This window comes from Rhodotorula toruloides (genome assembly GCF_000320785.1).
Source record: "Rhodotorula toruloides NP11 unplaced genomic scaffold Scaffold8, whole genome shotgun sequence".
NCBI classification, from domain to species: Eukaryota; Fungi; Basidiomycota; class Microbotryomycetes; order Sporidiobolales; family Sporidiobolaceae; genus Rhodotorula; species Rhodotorula toruloides.
This window is the reverse complement of record NW_015622968.1, coordinates 296,504-316,984: the sequence shown is the minus strand read 5'-3', so window position 1 is coordinate 316,984 and position 20,481 is coordinate 296,504. Positions and strand designations below refer to the sequence as shown.

General features: G+C 62.1%; 8 protein-coding genes across 8 annotated transcripts; 5 read left to right on the top strand and 3 right to left on the bottom strand.

Moving 5' to 3' along the window:
* Nucleotides 1-287: 287 nt before the first annotated feature.
* RHTO_07804 (F-type H+-transporting ATPase subunit f) lies at nucleotides 288-940 on the bottom strand (the record flags this gene model as incomplete). Its single annotated transcript, XM_016421460.1, has 4 exons — nucleotides 288-319; nucleotides 427-574; nucleotides 763-866; nucleotides 937-940. 4 exons carry the CDS (start codon nucleotides 938-940, stop codon nucleotides 288-290), a joined length of 288 nt encoding a protein of 95 aa, XP_016274053.1.
* A 425-nt stretch (nucleotides 941-1,365) lies between these two features.
* On the top strand, nucleotides 1,366-4,358 carry RHTO_07803 (heat shock protein/chaperonin; the record flags this gene model as incomplete). Its single annotated transcript, XM_016421459.1, has 8 exons — nucleotides 1,366-1,757; nucleotides 1,880-2,027; nucleotides 2,093-2,344; nucleotides 2,427-3,357; nucleotides 3,423-3,509; nucleotides 3,567-3,671; nucleotides 3,731-3,867; nucleotides 3,927-4,358. 8 exons carry the CDS (start codon nucleotides 1,366-1,368, stop codon nucleotides 4,356-4,358), a joined length of 2,484 nt encoding a protein of 827 aa, XP_016274052.1.
* A 794-nt stretch (nucleotides 4,359-5,152) lies between these two features.
* On the top strand, nucleotides 5,153-7,295 carry RHTO_07802 (high-affinity nicotinic acid transporter; the record flags this gene model as incomplete). The annotated part of the gene is made up of 10 exons (XM_016421458.1): nucleotides 5,153-5,280; nucleotides 5,419-5,517; nucleotides 5,624-5,711; nucleotides 5,789-5,944; nucleotides 6,012-6,025; nucleotides 6,084-6,186; nucleotides 6,255-6,812; nucleotides 6,871-6,986; nucleotides 7,052-7,107; nucleotides 7,168-7,295. 10 exons carry the CDS (start codon nucleotides 5,153-5,155, stop codon nucleotides 7,293-7,295), a joined length of 1,446 nt encoding a protein of 481 aa, XP_016274051.1.
* Nucleotides 7,296-7,532: 237 nt separating this feature from the next.
* On the bottom strand, nucleotides 7,533-8,756 carry RHTO_07801 (Yip1 domain family; the record flags this gene model as incomplete). Its single annotated transcript, XM_016421457.1, has 6 exons — nucleotides 7,533-7,838; nucleotides 7,899-8,031; nucleotides 8,089-8,224; nucleotides 8,283-8,396; nucleotides 8,454-8,618; nucleotides 8,693-8,756. The coding sequence occupies 6 exons, from the start codon at nucleotides 8,754-8,756 to the stop codon at nucleotides 7,533-7,535; spliced, it is 918 nt and encodes a 305-aa protein (XP_016274050.1).
* Nucleotides 8,757-8,928: 172 nt separating this feature from the next.
* RHTO_07800 (F-box domain containing protein) lies at nucleotides 8,929-9,658 on the top strand (the record flags this gene model as incomplete). The annotated part of the gene is made up of 2 exons (XM_016421456.1): nucleotides 8,929-9,084; nucleotides 9,194-9,658. The coding sequence occupies 2 exons, from the start codon at nucleotides 8,929-8,931 to the stop codon at nucleotides 9,656-9,658; spliced, it is 621 nt and encodes a 206-aa protein (XP_016274049.1).
* Nucleotides 9,659-10,060: 402 nt separating this feature from the next.
* RHTO_07799 (exopolyphosphatase) lies at nucleotides 10,061-12,250 on the top strand (the record flags this gene model as incomplete). Its single annotated transcript, XM_016421455.1, has 12 exons — nucleotides 10,061-10,282; nucleotides 10,361-10,529; nucleotides 10,584-10,661; nucleotides 10,718-10,740; nucleotides 10,844-10,931; nucleotides 10,991-11,239; nucleotides 11,297-11,478; nucleotides 11,533-11,558; nucleotides 11,611-11,726; nucleotides 11,797-11,808; nucleotides 11,867-11,996; nucleotides 12,058-12,250. 12 exons carry the CDS (start codon nucleotides 10,061-10,063, stop codon nucleotides 12,248-12,250), a joined length of 1,488 nt encoding a protein of 495 aa, XP_016274048.1.
* A 196-nt stretch (nucleotides 12,251-12,446) lies between these two features.
* On the bottom strand, nucleotides 12,447-14,772 carry RHTO_07798 (uncharacterized protein; the record flags this gene model as incomplete). The annotated part of the gene is made up of 2 exons (XM_016421454.1): nucleotides 12,447-14,057; nucleotides 14,116-14,772. 2 exons carry the CDS (start codon nucleotides 14,770-14,772, stop codon nucleotides 12,447-12,449), a joined length of 2,268 nt encoding a protein of 755 aa, XP_016274047.1.
* A 792-nt stretch (nucleotides 14,773-15,564) lies between these two features.
* Nucleotides 15,565-20,470, top strand: RHTO_07797 (nuclear export factor; the record flags this gene model as incomplete). Its single annotated transcript, XM_016421453.1, has 10 exons — nucleotides 15,565-16,287; nucleotides 16,352-16,531; nucleotides 16,587-16,938; nucleotides 17,000-17,530; nucleotides 17,588-19,155; nucleotides 19,212-19,273; nucleotides 19,327-19,625; nucleotides 19,683-19,760; nucleotides 19,818-20,045; nucleotides 20,103-20,470. The coding sequence occupies 10 exons, from the start codon at nucleotides 15,565-15,567 to the stop codon at nucleotides 20,468-20,470; spliced, it is 4,389 nt and encodes a 1,462-aa protein (XP_016274046.1).
* Nucleotides 20,471-20,481: the final 11 nt, after the last annotated feature.

The window sequence follows — 20,481 nt, the reverse complement described above, 5'->3', positions numbered from 1 at the left end:
CCGATCCCACACCCGCGACCCACTATTCTATCCGTCCCACTAACGCATCTCGTCGCAAGGAGTCGTTCACTGCATGCGAGAGAGGCGGAGGGCGGAAGAAGAGGAAGAAGGAGAAAGCGAGTCAGCTCGTGTCTGTCTCGCAGAGGTCAGAGGTAAAGCAACGCACGTGGTGGTTGCTACTCAGGGGCAAGCAAGGAAGAGCGAAGGAATGATTCGTTAGTACAGGCCGGTCGTCGCCATTCCGGAGAAAGAGGAGGGTCCGCTTCGCCGCAACACCATCCGCCAACTCACTTCTTGTGGTGCTTAAGGTGCATGTTGTCTGCAGGATCACAAAGAGCGTCAGCATACGCTGCCAAACTGTCCTCGGCGTCCTCTCCTCCCGCCTTCATCCACCTCCGAAAGAAACGCAAGGAACGCCGGACGCACAGTCGATGGTGTAGCCGAGGAGGAAGAGGCCGCCAATGACGTGGAGGAAGGGGGCAGCCGAGGCGTTGGGGCCGTCGAAGTAGCGGGCCTTGTAGCGGGCGAGGGGCGAAGCACCGACGCGCTTCTTCGGGGCCGGACCCTTGGGGAGCTGCAGTGTGGATTGGCGGGAGTCGCAAGGGTGTGAAAGAGGAGTGGAACAGCTCCTCGTCAGCTCGTGTGTCCCGTGTGAGCCGGTCGGGAGGAGGCGCGGGTGGTGATGGGAGGTGAGCGGTGTCGTCCCTCCGCAACGACCGCGCCTCGCGGGTAGCCGCAAAGTCGCCCGTGAACCGCACGCACCGCAGAGTAGAACTCGACGACCTTGGCCATGCGGGCCGCCGACGAGGGTGCACCAATCGCCGAGGGCGATGCCAGCTTGGGAGGAATCAGCGCGGCGAGGCGGCCTGTTGGGACAAGACGAGCACGTCTAAGGTCAGCGCGTTTCCGTGCGCACACTGCAGAATCGAGACCTACTCATCGTGACGATTCGATAGGTGGTGGAACGAGGGCGAGAGGACCAGCCGTTGGCGAGCTACAGCTACTTCACCTTACAGCCACTCCAGGGCCCTGAGAAAAGCAGAGCTAGCGTATGAAAGCTTGATTGATTTTCTGGCTCACAAGCGAAGGCGCCAGCTGCTGAGGGAGACTGCCGCCTCCTCGTCAACTTCGAAAAATCCCGGGACGGCGCGGTCGACTTGCCTTACTCCCCAGAGACTGTAGAGAGCCTCTGTAGTACTACTATCTGCCTGCGCTGCCCTTCCCCGAGTTTCAGCGCCGGGTCACGTGCCGCGATTCTCTGCTTCCTCGTCCTTCTCCCGAACTTCCCTCTCCCTTCGCCCACAGCTCTCTTTCGCTCCTGCTCTTCACTCTGCACTTCACACACACGCTACACACACCCAGCACATGCTCACACGCCACCTAGCTCGCTCACTCCGCACCTCTCTCCCCGCTTCCTCCCTCGTCAATCCGTCATCTCGCCTCGCACGCACAACTCCAGCAGCCCTCTCGCTCGCCACCCACCGCTCTCCTCCATCCTCTCGCACCTTCTCGACCACCGCCCCGCGCTCACAACGCGGTGGCGCACCTCCTCCTCCTGGTTCGGGAGGCGGAGGAGGAGGCGGAGGATTCCCCATCGGCAACATCTTTGGCGGAGGGCAGAAGCGCGAGCCGGGACAGGCTCTCAAGGACAACGGGATCGACTTGACCGAGCTCGCGAGGAAGGGAAAGTTGGACCCGGTCGTCGGGAGGAGCGACGAGACGAAGCGCTTGATTGAGATCCTGTCAAGGAGGAGCAAGTGAGTGGGGCCTTCTCGTTGCGCGTGACTTCTGTGCGAGTCGTCTGGCTGCTTGCGGAGCGGCCTTTCGTCTTGAGCGTCCAGCCAGCAGGAAACTAACCATTATTCCTCGACTCGCGCAGGAACAACCCCTTGCTCGTCGGCCCAGCAGGAGTCGGCAAGACCGCCATCGTCGAAGGACTCGCACAGAAGATCGTCGCAGGCGAGGTTCCCGAAAGCCTCAAGAACAAGCGCTTGATCTCGATCGACTTGTCGACTCTGATGTCGGGGGTGCGTCTCTTCTCTCCGTCTCTTCGCCCCGAGGAAGCGACTGACTGACTCGCATTCTCGCGCAGACTGCCGTCCGCGGCTCCTTCGAGGAGAAGATGAACAACCTGATCAAGGACCTCGAAGAAGCAGACGACGTGATTGCCTTCATCGACGAAATCCACCAGATCCTCAACCTCGGCAAGGCGGAGGGTTCGCTCGACGCGTCAAACATGCTCAAGCCGTCACTCGCCCGCGGGTTGCAGATAGCGGGCGCGACGACGTTGAATGAGTACAGGACGTCGATTGAGAAGGATGCGGCGTTGACGAGGAGGTTCCAGGTGCGTCGCGCTGCTTCCGCTGGCTGCCACGCAACTTCACTGACCACTTGCTGACGCCTATTTGCTGTCCCACGTCGCACAGCCCGTCATGGTTGATGAGCCCTCCGTCGAACAAGCGATCACGATGCTGCGCGGCCTCAAGCCCAAACTCGAAGTCCACCACGGCGTGACCATCTCGGATGCCGCACTCGTCACGGCAGCCGTCATGTCGAACCGGTACATCTCTGACCGGCACTTGCCCGACAAGGCGATCGACCTCGTCGACGAGGCGTCTGCTTCGCTTCGCCTGCGCAAGGAGTCGCCGCCCGAGGAGCTGGATGCCCTCAAGCGCATGATCACGACGCTACAGATCGAGTTGTCGTCGCTCGGGAAGGACACGGATCCGGTTGCGGCTGAACGGCGGACGGCGATCGAGGAGGAGTTGTCGACGCTCAAGAAGGATGCGGAGGCGATGGAGCGCAAGTGGAGGGCCGAGCGGGAGCGCGCGGAAGAGATCCGCAAGACGAGGGAGGAGATCGAGTTGAGGCGGTTCGAGCTGGAAGAGACGCAGCGGAAGGGCGACTACCAGCGCGCGAGCGAGCTCAGGTACTCTGTCCTTCCTGAGCTCGAACGCAAGTTGCCTCGCGACGGCGAAGGCGACAAGGGCGGCGAAGGCGCGAGGGTCACGAGCGACGAAATTGCGCTCGTACTCGCCAAGGCGACCGGAATCCCTACTGCCACCCTCATGCGCGGCGACCGCTCGCGCCTCCTCGACCTCGAGAACGTCCTCTCCTCGCGCGTCAAGGGGCAGGAACCTGCCATCTCTGCCGTCGCTTCTGCGATCCGCCTCTCCCGCGCTGGACTGCACGCGGGCAACAGGCCCGTCGCGTCGTTCCTCTTCCTCGGCAGTACGGGAACGGGCAAGACGGAGATGGCGAAGACCTTGGCGGCTGAGCTCACCGGCACGGAGAAGAACCTCGTCGTCATCAACATGAGCGAGTTCCAGGACAAGCACACCGTCAGCCGCTTGATCGGTGCGTTCCCCTTCTGCTGTCACTCGAGCTTGCCAGCCCGTATTGACGCTGTCCGTCGCACGCAGGTGCTCCGCCTGGATACGTCGGCTTTGAGGACGCTGGCCAGTTGACGGAAGCGATTCGCCGCAAGCCTTACAGCGTTCTGTTGCTCGGTGCGTCCGCCTCCTCTCCCTCGTTGCGAGCAAAATGCTGACGCTTTCGATGCGCAGACGAGTTCGAGAAGGCACACCCAGACGTCGCCAACATCCTCTTGCAGGTGCTCGACGAGGGCAAGCTTACGGACTCGCAAGGCCGCGCGGTCGACTTCAAGAACAGTGAGTTTGACAGCGTTCATTGCGAGTGCACTGGAGATACTGACAATGCGCCGACGCAGCCACCATCATCTTGACCAGCAACATGGGATCCGACATCCTCGCCGAGGACGGGGCAACGCTTCCTGACGGCACGGTGACGGACAGCGCGAAGGAGCGCGTCCTTGCCCGCGTGCAGAGCATGTACCCGCCCGAGCTGGTGAGCGCTTCTAGTTTACCCCTCCGCTGGAACCTCCACTGACGAAGTTCGACCCGCAGCTGAACCGCCTCGACGAGCAAATCGTCTTCAACTCGCTGTCGCCCGAATCCATCGCCAAGATTGTCGACCTGCGCCTTTCCGAAGTTCAGCACACGCTCAACCACTCGTCCGCCGCACCCGAGCGCCGCATCGGCCTCCTCGTCGAGCAAGGAGCGCGCGACTGGCTCGCCCAGAACGGGTACCAGCCTCGCTGGGGAGCTCGCGCCCTCAACCGCCTCATCAGCACGCACGTCCGGCGACCGCTCGCCGAGGCCATTCTCCGTGGCGAGCTGGGCAACGGCGACACGGCGCGCGTGCGCCTCAACCGCGACGGCAGCGGGCTCGAGGTCGTCCCCATCCGTGCGAACCAGCCTGAGGACGTCAAGCTCGCTGAGGAAGTCGAGGGCGACCTGGATCTCGCCAACGAGGTGGCCGGCGGCGAGGAGAAGTGAGGCGCAGCAGGCCAGCAGCAGTCGTTGCCGTCGGTAGACGACGCGCTGGTCAACGTCGACGGGGTGCCGCAGCCGTCGTTCCGCAGCTTCTTCGTTCGTTGGCATTTGTATTCTAAGTTAGCTCTGTCCCCACTCTGTTTGTATCTTCCGCCGCACCCTTCTTTGTAGCCCTGCAATCATCATAGCTTGTCTAGCGTCGTCGCCCATGCTCTCGCAACTCTCTGCATCTCCACAATCGTCGGTCTCTGCTTGGTCCCGTTGTCCCGGGTTCTCCGCTGGAGCGTTGCAGGCGTTGGTTCCGGCGGGCGAAACGCACCGACGAGCCCGCTGAGGAACCCTTCGCCGCGAGAACGCCAAGGAGTCTTGCGATCGCCTCGAGGGGTTCGCGACCTCGACACGGTGTGGGGGGTTCCGTCACTGCTGCTTCTTGTTCCTTGGGAGCGGCGCAAGTGGCTGAATTGGAGCGCACGCAACGGCGAACACTCCGAGCGCACGAGCAGCCCTTTGCACGGCGCACCGGCCGCGTCGTGCAATTCTTCCGCCCTCGTCTGACCTCGTCTCCCTCTGCCAAGCGCTCTACGATCAACCGGGGGCCCGCGTTCAAACAGTCCGGGCCTCCGCCACGTCGCTGCATCTCTGCGGGGCACAAGGATCAGCCCCCCGCCGCCGTTCCCTGGGCTCCTTCTCTCCCTCCTCCCGCCGCTCTCGCTCCTCCAACGCTAGCCGCTTCGTACTCGCTAGACAGACCACTTTCGACGTTCCAACGACACACAACCTCTGACCGCGACGCTACCATGTCGTTGACGCCCGACTCGACGAGCGAGAAGCAGCACATCGAGCAGAAGGAGTTTGCCTCCCGCCAGCCGACCAACCTCGACGCCGAGGGCCAGTCCGTCGACCCTGCGTTCGCAAAGAAGACTATGTGAGTCCATTGGCCATGCCCACGCCCTCGTCGCTCAATGGGCGCCGACTGGCGAGAGCCCGCCCTCGTCGCTCAGTATCTTGATGGACGCCAACTGACGACTTCCCTTCTCTGTCCCATTCCCTAACGACTCAACAGCCGCAAGATTGACTGGAACCTCATCCCCATCCTCTCGGCGCTCTACTGCATCAGTCTTATCGACCGCACCAATGTCTCTGTCGCTCGTCTCCTCGGAATGTGCGTCGCATTTCGCTGGTTTCCTAGCTCCCTGGGTATTCCTGCGCCGTTTGGCGTCGATACCCGCTTTGGGAGTCCGAAAGCTGACCCTCTGCATCGTGCACAGGGCGAAGGAGCTCAAGCTCACCGTTGGGGAACGCTACTCCATCATTACGCTCATCTTCTTTGTGCCGTACATCATTTTCGAGTTGCCCGTAAGTTGCCCGTCCATTCGCGTTCGCTCGCGCTTCGCCCGGGAACACCTCGCTGACCCCCCTCGTCCTCGCACAAGTCCAACCTCATCATCCGCAAGCTCGGCCCTCGCAACCAGCTCGCTGCCATCACCGTTCTCTGGGGTAGTGTCATGCTCGGAATGGGCTTCGTCAAGACTTGGGAGCAGCTCGCTGCCTGCCGCGTTCTTTTGGGCGTTCTCGAGGCCGGTTTCTTCGTGAGTCCGCTCTACCCATCGCTTCGCGTAGCTCACCTCTCACTGACGTCGCCTGTACATCGGGCAGCCTGGCTGCACTTTGTGAGCGCCTTACAAACCGTCCAACGTCGACAGTCCTGACCCTTCCTCTCGATCGCAGCCTTATCTCCACCTGGTACCTTCGCGAGGAAGCTGGACGTCGCATGGCCTGGTTCTACCTTTCCTCGATGGTCGTCAGTGGCTTCTCGAACATCATGGGCTGGGTACGTCCACCTTCGCTTCCTCGCGACCTTCCCAACTCCGAGTCGCTGACTCGTTCGTCGTCTTGCAGGGTATCGGCCAGCTCAGCGGCAAGCACGGCTACCTCGGATGGCGCTGGGTGTTCATCGTCTTCGGCGCCATCACGATCGGCCTCGGCTTCATCTCGTGGTTCATCATCGTCGACTTCCCCGACCGCGCCAAGTTCCTCACCGATGCCGAGCGCAAGTACGCAGTCGACCGCGTCAATGCCGACCGTGGAGACGCTCTCCCCGACGGCGCGACTGCTGCCAAGGTCTTGAAGCACCTCGGCGACTTCAAGATCTGGCTCTTCGGTCTCTGCTTCTGCTTCGCCACTACCGGCTCGTACGCCTTCGCCTTCTTTTTGCCTGTCATCCTTGCCGGCGGAGGATACAACACCAAGACCTCCCTCCTTCTTTCCGCTCCTCCCTACGCCGCTGCCGCCATCTACACTGCCGTCGTCGCCCACTACTCTGACAAGACTCGCCGCCGCGCGCCCTTCATCGCCGGATCCGCAATCCTCTGTTCAGTTGGCCTTTTGATCCTCGCGTATGCGAAGCCGCTTGGTGTTCGCTACTTCGGCGCCTTCTTCACCATCATGGGATGCCAGGTACGTCTCGTTTCTCGATTCTCTTACGCTGCGCGAGACTGACTGTCCTGCTTTGTAGAGCAACGTTCCGGGCGTCCTCGCGTATGGCTCGACCAACGTCCTCTCCCACTCGAAGAAGGCTGTCAACAGCGCTATCATCGTCGGGCTCGGCGGCGTCGGCGGTATCATGGCTTCGTACGTCGCCCTGGACAGATGACGATCTCGAGGCGGGTGCTGACCTTTCCTTTCCGTTCGCGCAGGACCATTTACCGCCAAGCCGACTACCCTCGCTACATTCCTGGCTTGTGGACCACCAGTACGCTCTGCATCATCCCTTCGAGCTCGAAGAAACGACGCTGATATCCTCCTTGCACAGTCGGCGTTCAGTGGGCGACCTGCCTCATCCTCGTAGGTCTCTCGTTCTACTTCAAGCGCCAGAACGCCAAGGCCGACCGAGGCGAAATTGTCATCGAGGGCAACCCGTCGTTCCGCTACACTATTTAATCGTCTCCCTCCCCGTGCCCGCTGTTCTTCTTTTCTGTTGTCAAAGGTCTTCCGTCGAGGGCTCTGGTTGCAAAGTTGTTCTCTCAGGTCTATCTCGTTGAGTCTCGTGAGCGGAGGCGCGAGAGGAACTTGGGCCTGAGCAACTTCGCAAGCGGGTATTTTCGTCTTTCACACCCCTTGGAGAGGAAGATCGGGCGAAGCGAGCATTGACAGCGAAGGAAGCGAGTCTACGTCCCGCTACCACTTCCACCGCATGCCGTCCCCGTCGATCCCGCCACCAATGCCCGTTCCAATCTCCCCAGCCACATCCTTCAGTTTCTTCCCATCGAACGCCCCGCTGCCGCCCGCCATAAAGCCCCACCAAAGCGCGATCGCAAAGATGAGGTGCAAGACCGCTGCGACGACGATGAGCAGGCGAGCGGAGACGTTTGGCGCGTTCGAGAGGATGGGGTAGAGATTGCGCGTGAGGAAGAAGAGCGAGAGGAGTGTGCCGAGGAAGGCGAGGAAGAGGCGGAGGGGGGCGATGGGGATCAGGGTGAGCCACTGCGGGAAAGAGGCGGGTTAGTCCTGTCTCGAGCGGGTAAGCAGCAGTTGATCACGCACGGCAACGAGGATCCAAACCGTCGACTGGTAACCGTAGAGACTGATGATCTCGACGGGACTTCGCTCGGAAGCGCCTGCCCAATACTTGATCGCAGTCCACATAACGACGGGCAGTCCGAGGCAATAGGTGTAGCTGAGCGTCAGATGCGTCAGTGGTGCGTCGCCGGCTCACAGAAGGCGCGCGACTCACACGACAGAGGTCGCTGCGCCGAGACGGGTAAAGTCGTAGGCGTACTCGACGTCGTTCAGGTAGGCGTTAATGGACGACCACAGCGACGAGGTGAGGAAGAGGGAGAAGACGAGCGTCGAAGGGACCCAGAAGGGGCCTGCAACGAGGAAGCGGAGGTAAGAGGCTGTTCGAGCGAGTCGAAGGACTGAACGCACCGTAGAGGTCCGGCACGCCCGCCAGCACCTCGCTCACGTAGTCCTCCTTCGGTATCAGTGTCTTGTAGCACCGCGTCAAGACCGTCATCGTGTCGACGTCGAACCAGCCAGAGTCTGCGAGCGAGGGCAGGTCAGCGAGGTCATCACCGCAAGCAGGATCGCTGGACGCACAAAAATCGAGGTTGAGCACACCGCCGCTCTTTGTCGCGCCGTCAATCGTCCCGCCAATGTGCTGCTCTGCGCTGTACAGCTGCTCGTTCGCGCGCACATGTGGGGAGGCGTTGGGCGAGATGCGCCCGCTCGGGAGGTCTGGCTGGATCGTGGTCGAGCCAAAGTCTGTCCAGAAGAGTGTCAGCGCAGTGTGCAACCCCGTCTAACGCTTTGTTGAGTCGTGAGATGACGGGACTCACTCTGGAATGAGAGATTGCCCGTCGCAGAGTCGTCGACGTCGAAGAGCGTGTCTGGTCGCGACATTACGGTCGTCTCGAGATCCGTACAGTCCGATCTAGCGAGTCAAGCGAGCCGCACGAGCGAGTTGGGCGCGATGAGACGACCTTGTCCTGGTCGAACCTCTCTCTCGCTCTTATCGCTCACTGCTCGCACCGCTTGACACTGCTTGACCCGCTCGAACGACCTGCTTACAGCCATGTCCGACACTGACGACTCTGCCCAAACTTCGCCTCGTCCGTTCGCGTGGGATCGCCTGCCGGAGGAGCTTCAGCTGGAGCTCCTCTTTAACCTCGACTACTACGAACTGAAGGAGGTGCAGGCTGTGTCGAAGAACTTCAGGGAGTTCGTGAAGGTGCGCTGCTTCGGCCGCTTCGGTTCTGATCTGATGGAACCTTGTGGCCTGACCCTTCGCTCCTTCCATCCTCCGCTCGCACATCGTGCTTGCCTTGCGACTCTCTCAGTCCAAGCAGTTCGACAAGCCTCTCTTCCGCGAAGCACCTCGCCCGGGACTGCTTACCAAGCGCATGCGCATCGAGTTGCATCCCTTGCTCGACGGCGTCGACTTCTTCAGTTCGAGTCAGACGTCGGCTTGCTACCGTACCATGAACTACGAGTCCAATGCATTTGAATATGCTGCCGTGAAGGAGTACGCCACGTCTCCAGCTTGCAGCCGGATGTCGTTCAGATTCAACCACAGAGACTTTGAGGACGTCGACGATCCGGGTATTCTTGCGGTGAAGTCCGGCATCACGGTCAAGGATGTTCTCGATTTCCTCATCGCCTTCTGGGAGAAGGAGATCCAGGCGGGCTGGTCCAGGGACTGGCTTTACGAGAAGGTCTGGTGGAACGGCTTCTGTCCGCCCAAACTCGCCAGCAAGACGAAGGAGCCGACTGTCCTGCTCAAATCTTGTCCTTACGATTCCTGAGGTGCGTAAGTTGTCCTTTTTCAGAACTGCAGGCGATCTGACGCTTGCTTTTACGCAGACGCCATCCTCCGTCCGATCGCTTGCCGCCGCCTCTCGACACTCTACGACTTGTACTGGCCATCTACTGCTACACCAATGAAGCCTGTCACTCCTGATCAGGGACCAAGGTGCAATATGTTCGTCTCTCAGCAGCCGGCCAAAGCCGGCACTTGCTTACGACTGCGAGTTGGGTTCGCCTGTCTCGTCCGCCCTTGCCCGCCTCTCCTGCGTTTCGACGAGTCGAGTGTTTAGCGGATCGCCAGGTCGCAAAGAAAGCAAGCTTGAGTCTCCTTCGTAACGAGGTTCACCGCACGTGCCCCTGGTCGCGAAGTCTGCCTCTCCCTCTCACTTCACGCTCCCGAGATGCGCTGGCTACCTCTGCTAGCTGCTTCGGCTCTGTCTCTAGCTCCTGCTGTCCTTACCCTGCCAGCAGATTCGCTCGAAGCCCGCCAGCAGACCGTCATCAGTTCGAGCGACCTCTTGGGCGAACAGCAGGGACAAGGCAGCGCGGCGGGCTTTATGCACGGTTCGGAGGAAGAGCACACGGGTACAGGGTGGCTGAGCCAGTGGAGCAGACAGAACAAGGTGCGCACGCCGTTCAACGGGCTCGTCTTGCAGGAGGAGGCGGTGCTGGGTATGCTGAAACGGCCAATACGCTCGAAGGACGACTTCCTGGAAGCGTTACGGAACAACAATGCAGACGAATACATCGTCGTGATGGGCAACGAAGCGGGAGACCTCGACTCGCTCGTCTCGGCCGTTGCGCTCTCCTTCATGTACAACCACCTCGACCCGCCTCAGAAAGCCGTCGCTCTCTTACAGACTGAGCAGGGTGAGTCGTCCAGATCTTGTGTGCCCGAAGCTGCGGCTGACCAGCTTACGGCAGACGCGCTCGACTTGCGGCCTGAGAACGCTCTCGCGCTACACTACGCTAAAATGAGTTCGGGACACCGTGACTTGCTGAGTGCGTCCCCCTTCGTCCGACAAGAGATACGTGGCGCTGACCAGCTCGCTTGTCAGCCGCCGACGAGCTTCCGATCAAGGTGAGCAGCCAGCTAGCCGCACTCATCCAGCCGCGACAACCACGGCCTTTCTTCTCCTTTCGCTCTGCGTGCTGAACAGTGACTAATGTGGGAACCCTTGCAGCCCGTCGACATGGGCCACCGCATCAAAGGCATCGCGCTCGTTGACCACAACGTTCCTCGCTCGGACTGGAGCAAGGCTCGCATTTCTGGTGAGTTGCCCGCCCGCTTCGCCAGAAAATAGGAGCTTAATTGCGCCCGTCTCATTCAGCCATCATCGACCACCACGAAGACCGAGGCTTTGGCAACGACACCGCCAACCCGCGCATCATCGAGCGGTCCGGATCCTGCTCTTCTCTCGTCACTCGCTACGTCCTCGACAACCTACCCGGTGCCGACAAGGCGTATCCGATTCCGCCTGCATACGAAATGCTTGAGTACGCGGTTGCCGACAATGCTGCAGAGTCGCAGGTTCGAGCGCCTTTGCCGCAAGAACTTGTTGAGCTGCTTCTTCGAACAAGTGAGCCCGCTTGTTCGCCTCTGACTCGCGATCGTGACTGACGATGTCTTTACGCAGTCGCAATCGACTCCTCCGGCCTCGACAAGGACTCGCGCCAACCCGTCGACGTCGAGTCTGCCTCGCGCCTCTTCGCTCGCAGCTCATGGCGACACCGCAAGCTGAAGGAGGTCATGGACACGCTCGACAAGGACCTGAAGGCGTCTCGTCGTGCGCTCGACGGTCTTGACGTTCGAAGCCTGGTGCGTCGCTCGCTTGCTTTGGCGCGGACGTGAATTGACCTTCTCGAACTTCAGCTCCGCCGTGACTGGAAGGGCGACAGGTAAGCGGGCCCCTCGCTCCGGACGCCGCTGACGCTGACGCCGTCCCCATAGCATCCCGACGCAGTCAAAGAAGTACCCGCACATCGCGCTCGGGTTCGCATCGTCTCCCGTCTCGCTCGAAGAGCAGATCAACCGGACGCCCGAAGGCACCGCTCCCGAGTGGTTCGGTGCGTCCCCGCTTCCGCCATCAGCTAGAGCAACAGCTAATCTCGTCTCGTCTCCTCGGTACGACGGCAGCCATCGAGCGAGGTGAGCTGCCTCTCGCTGCAGTCGCATTCAGCCCCTGCTCACGTTTGCCTGTCCGCAGCATGGACCGCCGAGATCCAAGCCGACGTTTCGGTCGCTCTCACCAACTTCCGCGACCACAAGACGGGCGAGAAGACGCGGCAGATCGCTCTCGTCGTGGCACACGGCTACGGAAAGCGCCTTCATGAGGGGTTCGTTCGCCCTCCTTTCCGCACCTCTCATGCCACTTTGACGTGCTCTCGCCTCTCGCAGCTCCGCCAACCGCCTCTTCAAACAGCTCCGCCACGCCATCGAACACGCCGGCGTCAAGGACCTCGACAAGTGGCACAGGCCGGACAAGAAACCTCTCCTCGCGCGACGGGCAGTGTACCAGTATCAGGGCGACTACAGCCGCAAGTTTTGGAGACCGATTCTTGAGAATGTCGTGAAGGAGTGGGAGGGGTGAGGTGGAGGAAGAGGAACGGCTTCCGCTGCTAGAACATCGCCTGACTAGCTCTGGCTCTACTGTATTGCGCATTGTCGCTGCTGTGACACCGCTACCTTTCTGCTCAACCTCGAGCGAGGCTTGCGGAACTGAGGCAAACCTGCATTGCGATAAAGCGGTACAACAAAAGACGATCAAGCGACTTCAAGCGAGGTGTCTATCGCCTCGAGACGGGACCTGGAGGGAGGTGAGGATGCGATCTTGAGCGTGGCGGCGGGAGGCGCTGCGGAGGGTGGCCGGAAGCGAGGGGAGGTTGCAGGACGTTCGGGGTAGATCGAGAGAGAGGGAGAGGATGCGAGGAAGAGGGCGGCTGGACCGAGCGACGACGAGTTGTTTCACCGAAACGCGCAGTCGAGTGCGCGACGGCGGGAGGCGGCGGTTGAAGCGACGACCGCTTGTCGAGCGCAGGAGCGGAATGCGAGGAGACGAGCGGAGGGCGGGACGGGCTCGTTGGCGAGGGAGGCGCGAGGAACTGCTGAGACGTTCTCTGACGGAGGTCGGGCGAGGAGATGGACGCCTGTAGGGAAGGAGTGTAGACGGGCACGAGGACAGGGACAGGGAGGAAGCTCGGGTAGGATGGCGAGGCGGGAAAGGCGGGAGGCACAATCGTGTTCGCGGTCGGCGCCATGCCGAGGAGGTTTGGCGGCGTCGGGAATGTCGGCGTCTGAGGCGACGTCGACGCTCTCTTCGAAAACCTCTCCCCGCCGTCTTCGCCTTTCGGCCTCGTCCCAACCCTCATCATCGCCTCACTCCTCCTCCTCTGTTCCCTGATCCTCCTCTGCCTCGCCTTCTCCCTCTCCGCCTCCTCCCTCTCCCGCTTCTCGCGCTCATGACGCTCATCGCGCCGCTGAAGCCTCACCAGCTCCGCTTCGAGCTGTGCTGCGCGCTGCTGCGCTTCGAGGAGCTGGGACTGCATATCGTGCGTGTGGTGAGAGGGCGAGTGTGGAAGCGAGCGGGAGCGGACGGATATAGGCGAAGAGGATGGCGAGGGTGAGAGACTGGACGAGGCGGAAGCGGAGGGCGAGAGCTTGAGGTGCGGCTGCTTCGGCGAGGAGCGCTCTTTGAGTACCGCAAGCGGCTCGTCGTCGTCCGAGTCGCTCAGCGCCCAGCTTGCCTGTGCCTTCGTAGGCGAATTGGCGACTTTCGAGGAAGGGCGAGCGGCCTGGTTGACGACCGCGTCGAGCAGGAGTGGGCCCGGCAAGACAGGCTTGCGAGGCGGAGTGAGCGAGAGACGCTTGCTTGAGTCAAAGACGGGCGGGGCGAGAGGCGTAGTCGGAGGGTCGACCTGTCTTTGCGGAGAAGCCGGACGAGGTGTCGGGACGAGTTCCTCGTCGTTGAGTGCGAGCGTGGGCAGACGAGTCGGACAAAGCGGGTTCTTCGCGCCCGGTCGAACTTCCCTCGAAGGACGCGCACCCGGCTTGGTCGGTGAGAGCGTCGAGGCGTCCCCTTCGAGCGGGTTCGAGACGAGGGTCAACAAGCTGAGGACTCGCTCGCTGTACCGTAGTCCTTGGCCGCGACGAGTCGGCCCGGCAATGTCTTCGCGCGCGGCACCGTTCGTATGCGCTGTCGTGACGAGCGAGCGTTCGGTGAAGGAAGGTCGGGCGGAGAACTCGGGAAGACGGGGGAAGTGGGTGTGTGGTGCGAGTGTAGGCGTGGTAGGCGAGACGAGTTCGGCGTGGGCGACTAGAAAGGAACGGTTGATGGGAGAGGAGGGATCGAGGCGGCGCGAGATGGAGTGCCAGGCGAGTTGCTGGCGCAGGGAGGGTTCCTGGCGCGAGTCACAGCGATTAGTGCTTGCTCGAGAGAAGCTGGGAGAGAGTGCTCACTCGACGAGAAGGAGTCGGCGGAGAAAGCGTGGTGTCGAGCTGAAGCCTTTCCCTCGTGCACATTGCAATCCGGCTCTTCTCGACGTCCGTAAGACCTGACGAGGGTGTCCTCAATGACGGGTACAAGCCTGCCGTTGTCTTTGGAGACGTCGGTAGCGACTCATCGCCAATCGGGGACGCTGACCCGTACTCGTCGTCGGCCGCTTCGTCTCCGTCCAGCGACGTGCTCTGCCTGTCGAGGCTGCAGACAAGCGCTGTCGATGCGGTGGACTCGGTGCTGCTGTGCAAGTCGCGGTCGTTGAAGTTGGCGCGGGATGCGAAGGATGTGAACTGGAGGAGCGATGCGAGACCGCCGTCTGCCTCGCTGGTTGAGCCGAATCCCTCCCCACCGATCTTCCCTTCCTCCGCTGGGGTGCTGCCCGAGTACGACGACGACGATGGCGAGCCTGAGAAGAAGTCGCCCGAAAGGACCGGCAAGTCGAGCAGCTCGAGTTTCGGTGGCAAAGTCGAAGGGAGGGGCGGGACGTCCTTCTTGTCGTCCTCGACGACAACGCTCGTGTCCTTGAGCTTGCGCAGGGACTTGCGGCTCTGAATTCGGCGGAAGAAGCCTGCGACTTTTCCGCCTGGCTTGGGCGCGACCGCGGGGGAGTCCGGCATGGGAGAGACAGCGCGTTTAACGGCGAAGATGGATGAGGCGCTGGTGGTGGGAAGGCGACGAGGGTGAAGTGCGAGTCGAGGGGCAGAGGAGGGCGGGAGGAAGGAGCGAAGGTGTCGGAAGAGGGGCAGGGAGAACTCTGTGAACGAGACAGACGCTTCAGTGGCGGGTGCAGGCGACTCGCGCCCACTTTTGCGTGTTGGAGCTGGACGTACCGTTGGAACCGCTCAGCGGAAGCGAAGAGAAGGAGAACGGGAGGAAGTGGGGAAGAAGGAGCGTTCCTTTGCGCGTCACGAGCGGTGGAGACGAGTGCAGTCTCCTGTCTGGCACGCAGATTCAGTGCTGATGTGTTGCGCCGCGGTGCACGCCTCGCGAGACAGTCTGCTCGAGTGGGTTGTCTGCCGAGATGGGCAAGCGGGAGGCGGAAGCGAGAGAGGGCAGCGATCCCACGAGAGCGATCGTGCGAGACGCAGGCGCAGTCAGCAGCTTCGACGCACGCTGGCCAGCCAAGCAGGCGAACCAGCAAGAGGCAAACGAGCGCGAGCTCGTCGCCCCATTCATCTGGACGTGACGAGGAGAGGCTCGAGCGCCCCGAGCCGAGCAGTGTGAGCGTGCTCCAGCAGCGTCGTTCTACTCGCAGACTACCCTTCCAGCCAGTCTAGCCAAGTGAGCCAGCTCAAGTCGAGGGGAAGGGGGAGGACGAGAGGTTGAAGCACAACTCTTGCCTCACTGCTCGCCTAGACTGCGCGCTGCACTGCTAGCTGGATCAAAGGGCTCCTACAGGCCCACCAACCATGTCCTGGAACGGGCCCGACCCATTCGCTTCGTCCTCCAACCCCACCTCCTCCTCATCGACTTCGCGAGGCGGCATCCGCACCTCGTCCTCCGACTGGGTCCCGCGCGGTGGCTTCCAGGGCGAGAGAGGGCGCGGACGAGGGAGAGGAGCGGGCAGGGGAGGCGCAGGCAGAGGGGCCGGAGGACCAGGCGTCAAGCGACATACGAACCTGAGTTGGCGGAGACCGGCGGACGATGACACGACTGCGCAGGATGGTCAGGACGGAGAGGACGAGACTGGGGAGGGCGGCGTAACAGCCGACGCGCCGAGTGCGTTCGCTGCGTTTGGAGCAGGAGGAGGCGGATTCGGTGGATTCGGTGCGACGCCATCGGCGACCAGCGCGTTCGAGACGACAGAAGCGAGCACTTCGGCTTTCGGCTCTGCACCGAGCGCTTTCGGCAATGCAGGCTCGACCTTCGGTTCCGCCTTCCCTTCCGCCTCAACCTCAACCGCCTTCCCCTCAGCTTTCTCCGCAGCGCCCGTCCAACCGACTTCTGGACCCGTCCCTCTCCTCCGTCAAGAGTCTCAGCAGAGCGAAGAAGCAACGGTGGCCCAGGAAGAGGGGGACAAAGGGAAGCAGCGCGCGAACGGGCAGATCTCGACGCTCGAAGTGCTTGGCGAGGACTCGGAGGCGAGGCGGAAGCGATTCGAGTCGACGTTGCCTAACAACCGGTATCTCGAGGTGCGCTTCGACGCGACCAAGCCGCGCAATCCGTCGACTTACGCTGCTTTTCTCCTGTTCGCAGCTCAAGCCGCTTCGGGAAGAGCAGCGTCTCAAAGCCATCAAGGCCGGCTTGATACCCGACCCGTCAAAACCGATGCGACTCGACCAGGCAACTGACTTCGAGGGGACTTGCGAGGAGATGTGTCCGGAATGGGAGCGTGAGGAGCGCGAGTACCAGAACAACGTCGACCCGCTCGAACGGGTGTGCTTGCAATCTGCGCCTCATACGAGGCCTCCGCTAACTTTGAGGCGCGCAGTACCCCGGCACGACGCGCATCGACCCGACACGAGCCGTCAAGGCCTTCCACCGTCCCGCAGCCGGCAACGACCAGCCTCTTCCCTCCGACGTCCGTCCTCCACCCGTCCTGCACCGCACCCTCGACTACCTCTTCCACACTCTCCTTCCCCAACATCCTCTCGCCGTGACTCATCCGTTCATTCGCGACCGCACCCGCTCGATTCGCCAGGACTTTACGGTTCAGAACGTGCGAGGAAGGAGCGCGATCGAGTGCAACGAGCGGATAGCGAGGTATCATGTCCTTGCTGTCGGGACGCTGCGGGAACAGAGCGGGTTCAGCGAAAGTCAGGAGTTGGAGCAGCTGAGGAAGGGTGCGTTTCGATGTCTCGCCTCTCTCCCGAAGCCACATCGAGCGTTACTCTCTCTCTGCAGTCCTCAAGTCGCTCAACGAGTTCTACGACGACGCTCGATCGTCCGGGAACCCCTCGCCGTCACCCAACGAAGCCGAGTTCCGCGCCTACAACATCCTCACCCACCTCCGCGACCCAGACATTATCTGGTCCTGCGAGCTCCTCCCATCTTCAATCTTTTCCCACCCCCTCCTCCAACGCGCACTCGCCATCCACCGCCTCGCTCAAAAGTCCAACATCGCCCGCGGCGAACGAGCCTCGCAGAACGCCTTCTCGCGGTTCTTCAAGCTCGTCGCCGCACCTGAAACGCCGTACCTCTTTGCGTGTATCCTCTCGACGCACTTCAACGATGTCCGCCGAAACGCGCTTGATGCGCTCAGGATGGCATTCCTCCAGCAGCACAGCGCGTTTCCGCTGAGGACGTTGGCGAAGGTGCTCGGATGTGATGACGAGGAGGATGCGAGGTCGGTGTGCGAACAGCTCGGTGTGGTTGTCAGGGCGGACGAGCGCGGGAAGATGGTGGCTGAGCTGCACAAGCAGGCTGTGCTGAAGAGTGAGCTCGAATCGCCCAGTCTGTCCACTTCGGGGTTCTGACTGAGGTTTCGTACAGTTGCGACGCTCAAGCCGAAGGTGTCGATGCGCCTCGTCGAAGGCAAGCGAGGCGAAACGTCGTACCAAGCTGTCATCGATGGAGGCGACTACTCGTGCGCGCACGTTGAGGCGATCCCAGCGACTCCTGCTGTCGCCTCGCAGTCGACTTTCGCGTTCTCGGCAGCACCTCCCGCGACAAGCGTTCCGCAATCCCTACCACCTCCCGCACCTTCCACTCTCGCTCCGCCAGCATTCGGTGCCGCCTCTTCCTCTCCTCTACCTTCGCCCTTCGCGACGCCTCCCTTCGGCGCCTCTCCCGTCCCGCCTCCTGCCGCCAGTACTTCTACCGGCCTCAACGCCACCGCCTCGCCATTCGTCCCGTCTTTCTCGTTGCCGAAAGCGGCGGCACCTCCAGCACCTCCGCCCGCGACTACTGCCGCAGCCTCCTTGCCGACCTTCAGCTTCGCGCCCGCTCCGCCACCCGCATCGAGTGCGCCTGCGCCTCCTGCCTTCCCCAGCCCCGCCGAGCCTAGCACATTGCGACCGGCCAAACGACTTCCACCTTCTTCGCTCCGAACAGCCGGCACAGCCCCTTCCTTCACGCCCTCTCCTGCTCCGCCTGCCTTACCAAAACCCGTACCTTCCCCTCGCCGCCCATCCGCAACATCGCCGATTGCAGCGAAAGGCCTGCGACGCGTCTCGCTGCCTCGAGCTGCATCTCCTGCAACGACTGTCGCTGCTGCAGCACTTGCACGGCGCCAAGCCCTTGTCGACTCGCTCGTCCGCGACTTGACAGCCGAGTTGCTCGCGACCGCCGTCGTCGCGCCGGTCCAGCGGGCGAGTGCAAGCGTCCTCAAGGAGCGGTGGGCGGAAGTGAAGGCGAAGGAGCGCGAAGCGAAGGATGCACTTGCACAGCGTCTGGCGCACCAGGCTTACGACGAGTTGGCCAGCTTGGCTGCGCGGGAGGCGATACTCGATGCTGTCCGACGACAACGTTCGCAGCGACGATCGCTCGAGCGCTGGAGGCGGGTCACGCAGCGAAGCCTTGTCCACAAGGCGGAGGAACGGGCGCGGCGGAAGGAGTGGGAAGAGGTGGTCGGCACAATCGAGCGGACGAAGGCAAGCCGGGCGGAGGACGACGAAGGCGCGAGCGACGAGGATGAATTGGACGAGATGGTGGACGAGGAGGAAGACGGCGGTCTTGCTGGTCTCGCCGATGCAGGACTTGACTTTGGCAGTCTCTCGCTCGACGCCGCTCGACAACCGGACAAGCCTCGCGATGCCGTCGACGACGACCTCGTCACGAAGCTGCGAACGGCAGCTGAAACGCGCGAGCGGATTTGGTCTCGCGGCACCTTCCTCGACATCCTCTCGCAACATGCCTCGGCAGCCCTTTCCTCGCATCGCCTACCCTTCCGTCCCACCTGGTCCACACTCGCCTCAACGACCGACACCGAATCGCCGTTCGGTGCTTGGCTCGCGTGCAAGTTCGACATCCGACAAGAGTCAGGTCTCGCCGAGATCGACACTCCCAATGTCGACGTCGAGGTGCGGCTCCTCGGCGAACGCCATCAGCCCATCGAGTCGGTGCGTTGTCCCGGGTGATGCGGAGGCTCTTGAGACTGATCAACATTCCGTCGCAGGAACTCCGCACAACCGGCCTCCTCGTCTTCGACTGCACGAAATCGAAGGGATCCTCGCCTGAGTACGTCTCATCGAGTCCTGCGGACAGCTCGCCTGCTGATGCTCGCTTCCCAGCTGGCACGCCGCACGGCAACGCCTGAACCATCTTGTCGGCCAGGTCGCGCAGAAGTCGCTCTTCAAGCCGGCACTTCTCATCATTCTCTGCCCCGACCGCGCCTTGAGCGAGGCGGACGAGGCCGCTATGAAGGCCGAGCTGGCAGCAGAGCTCCGGCTCGACGCCTTTGTCGACATTCGCAGCTGGGCAATCGACCTCATGCGCCTCGACGGTGCCGAGTCCAACTTCGACGTCGAGACGGCCAAACTCCTCTTCCCTGTCGTCGTTCGCAACGAGCGCATCCCGCGCCCCTTCAGCTGTGAGTGCCCTTCGCGACCTCTTCTGGCCATCACGAGCTGACGAGGGATGCCCGCAGCCTTCCTCAACCCGCTTGTAGAGGTTTGGCGAGCAAGTTTGGCACGGGCTTGCAAAGTCGTGCACGACTCGTCTGCAGGTGTGTACCGCCATCCGTCTTTCCTCCCACAAGCGAACTAATACGGATCGTTCCCAGCCCGAGACTTCACGACGACATATCTTCGTCAACTTGAGGACATCATCGCCCACAGCGAGGCCGTCGCTTCTCCTCCACCTCGCGCCAAAATCATCCTCCCCGAGTTCCCTAACGCCTCCACCTTCCGCTCCGACTGCGCTGCTTTCGCCGCTCTGCCCGACTTCCAGTCGAGCGGCAACTTCCCGGACCTCGCGACCCTTCTCGCGCAGCAACCGCCTGCGTCGGACCGTACGTCTGCCTGGCTGTTTCCTTTGCACGAGTCATGCTGATTGACCCGGTCCGCAGTCTCGCTCGCACGCGTCCTGCTCGAACACCTCGCTGTCTTTGTCCTTGAGACGCTCTCGCCGATGAAGACGCTGCAAGGCTCGCTCGACGACGAGCTTCCCGGCGCAATCGAGGACGTCCAGTCTGCGCTCGCAACGCTCGAAGACCGGCTTCGACCAGCGCAGCCGATCCTGACGCCGCGGAAGAAGCGACGAGCGAGTGCGGCGCCCTCCGAGACGAACAGTCCGAAGAAGCAAGTTGGTGCGAACGGTATAGCGGGCGAGGAGAAAGGGTTGTTGAACGGACGCGGGCAGATGGCGAAGCCGCAGGATCGGCTGAGCGCGCTTGAGGGGCTGATGAAGGATGCGAGGGCCTTGTTGGCACGGTAGTCTGCAACTCG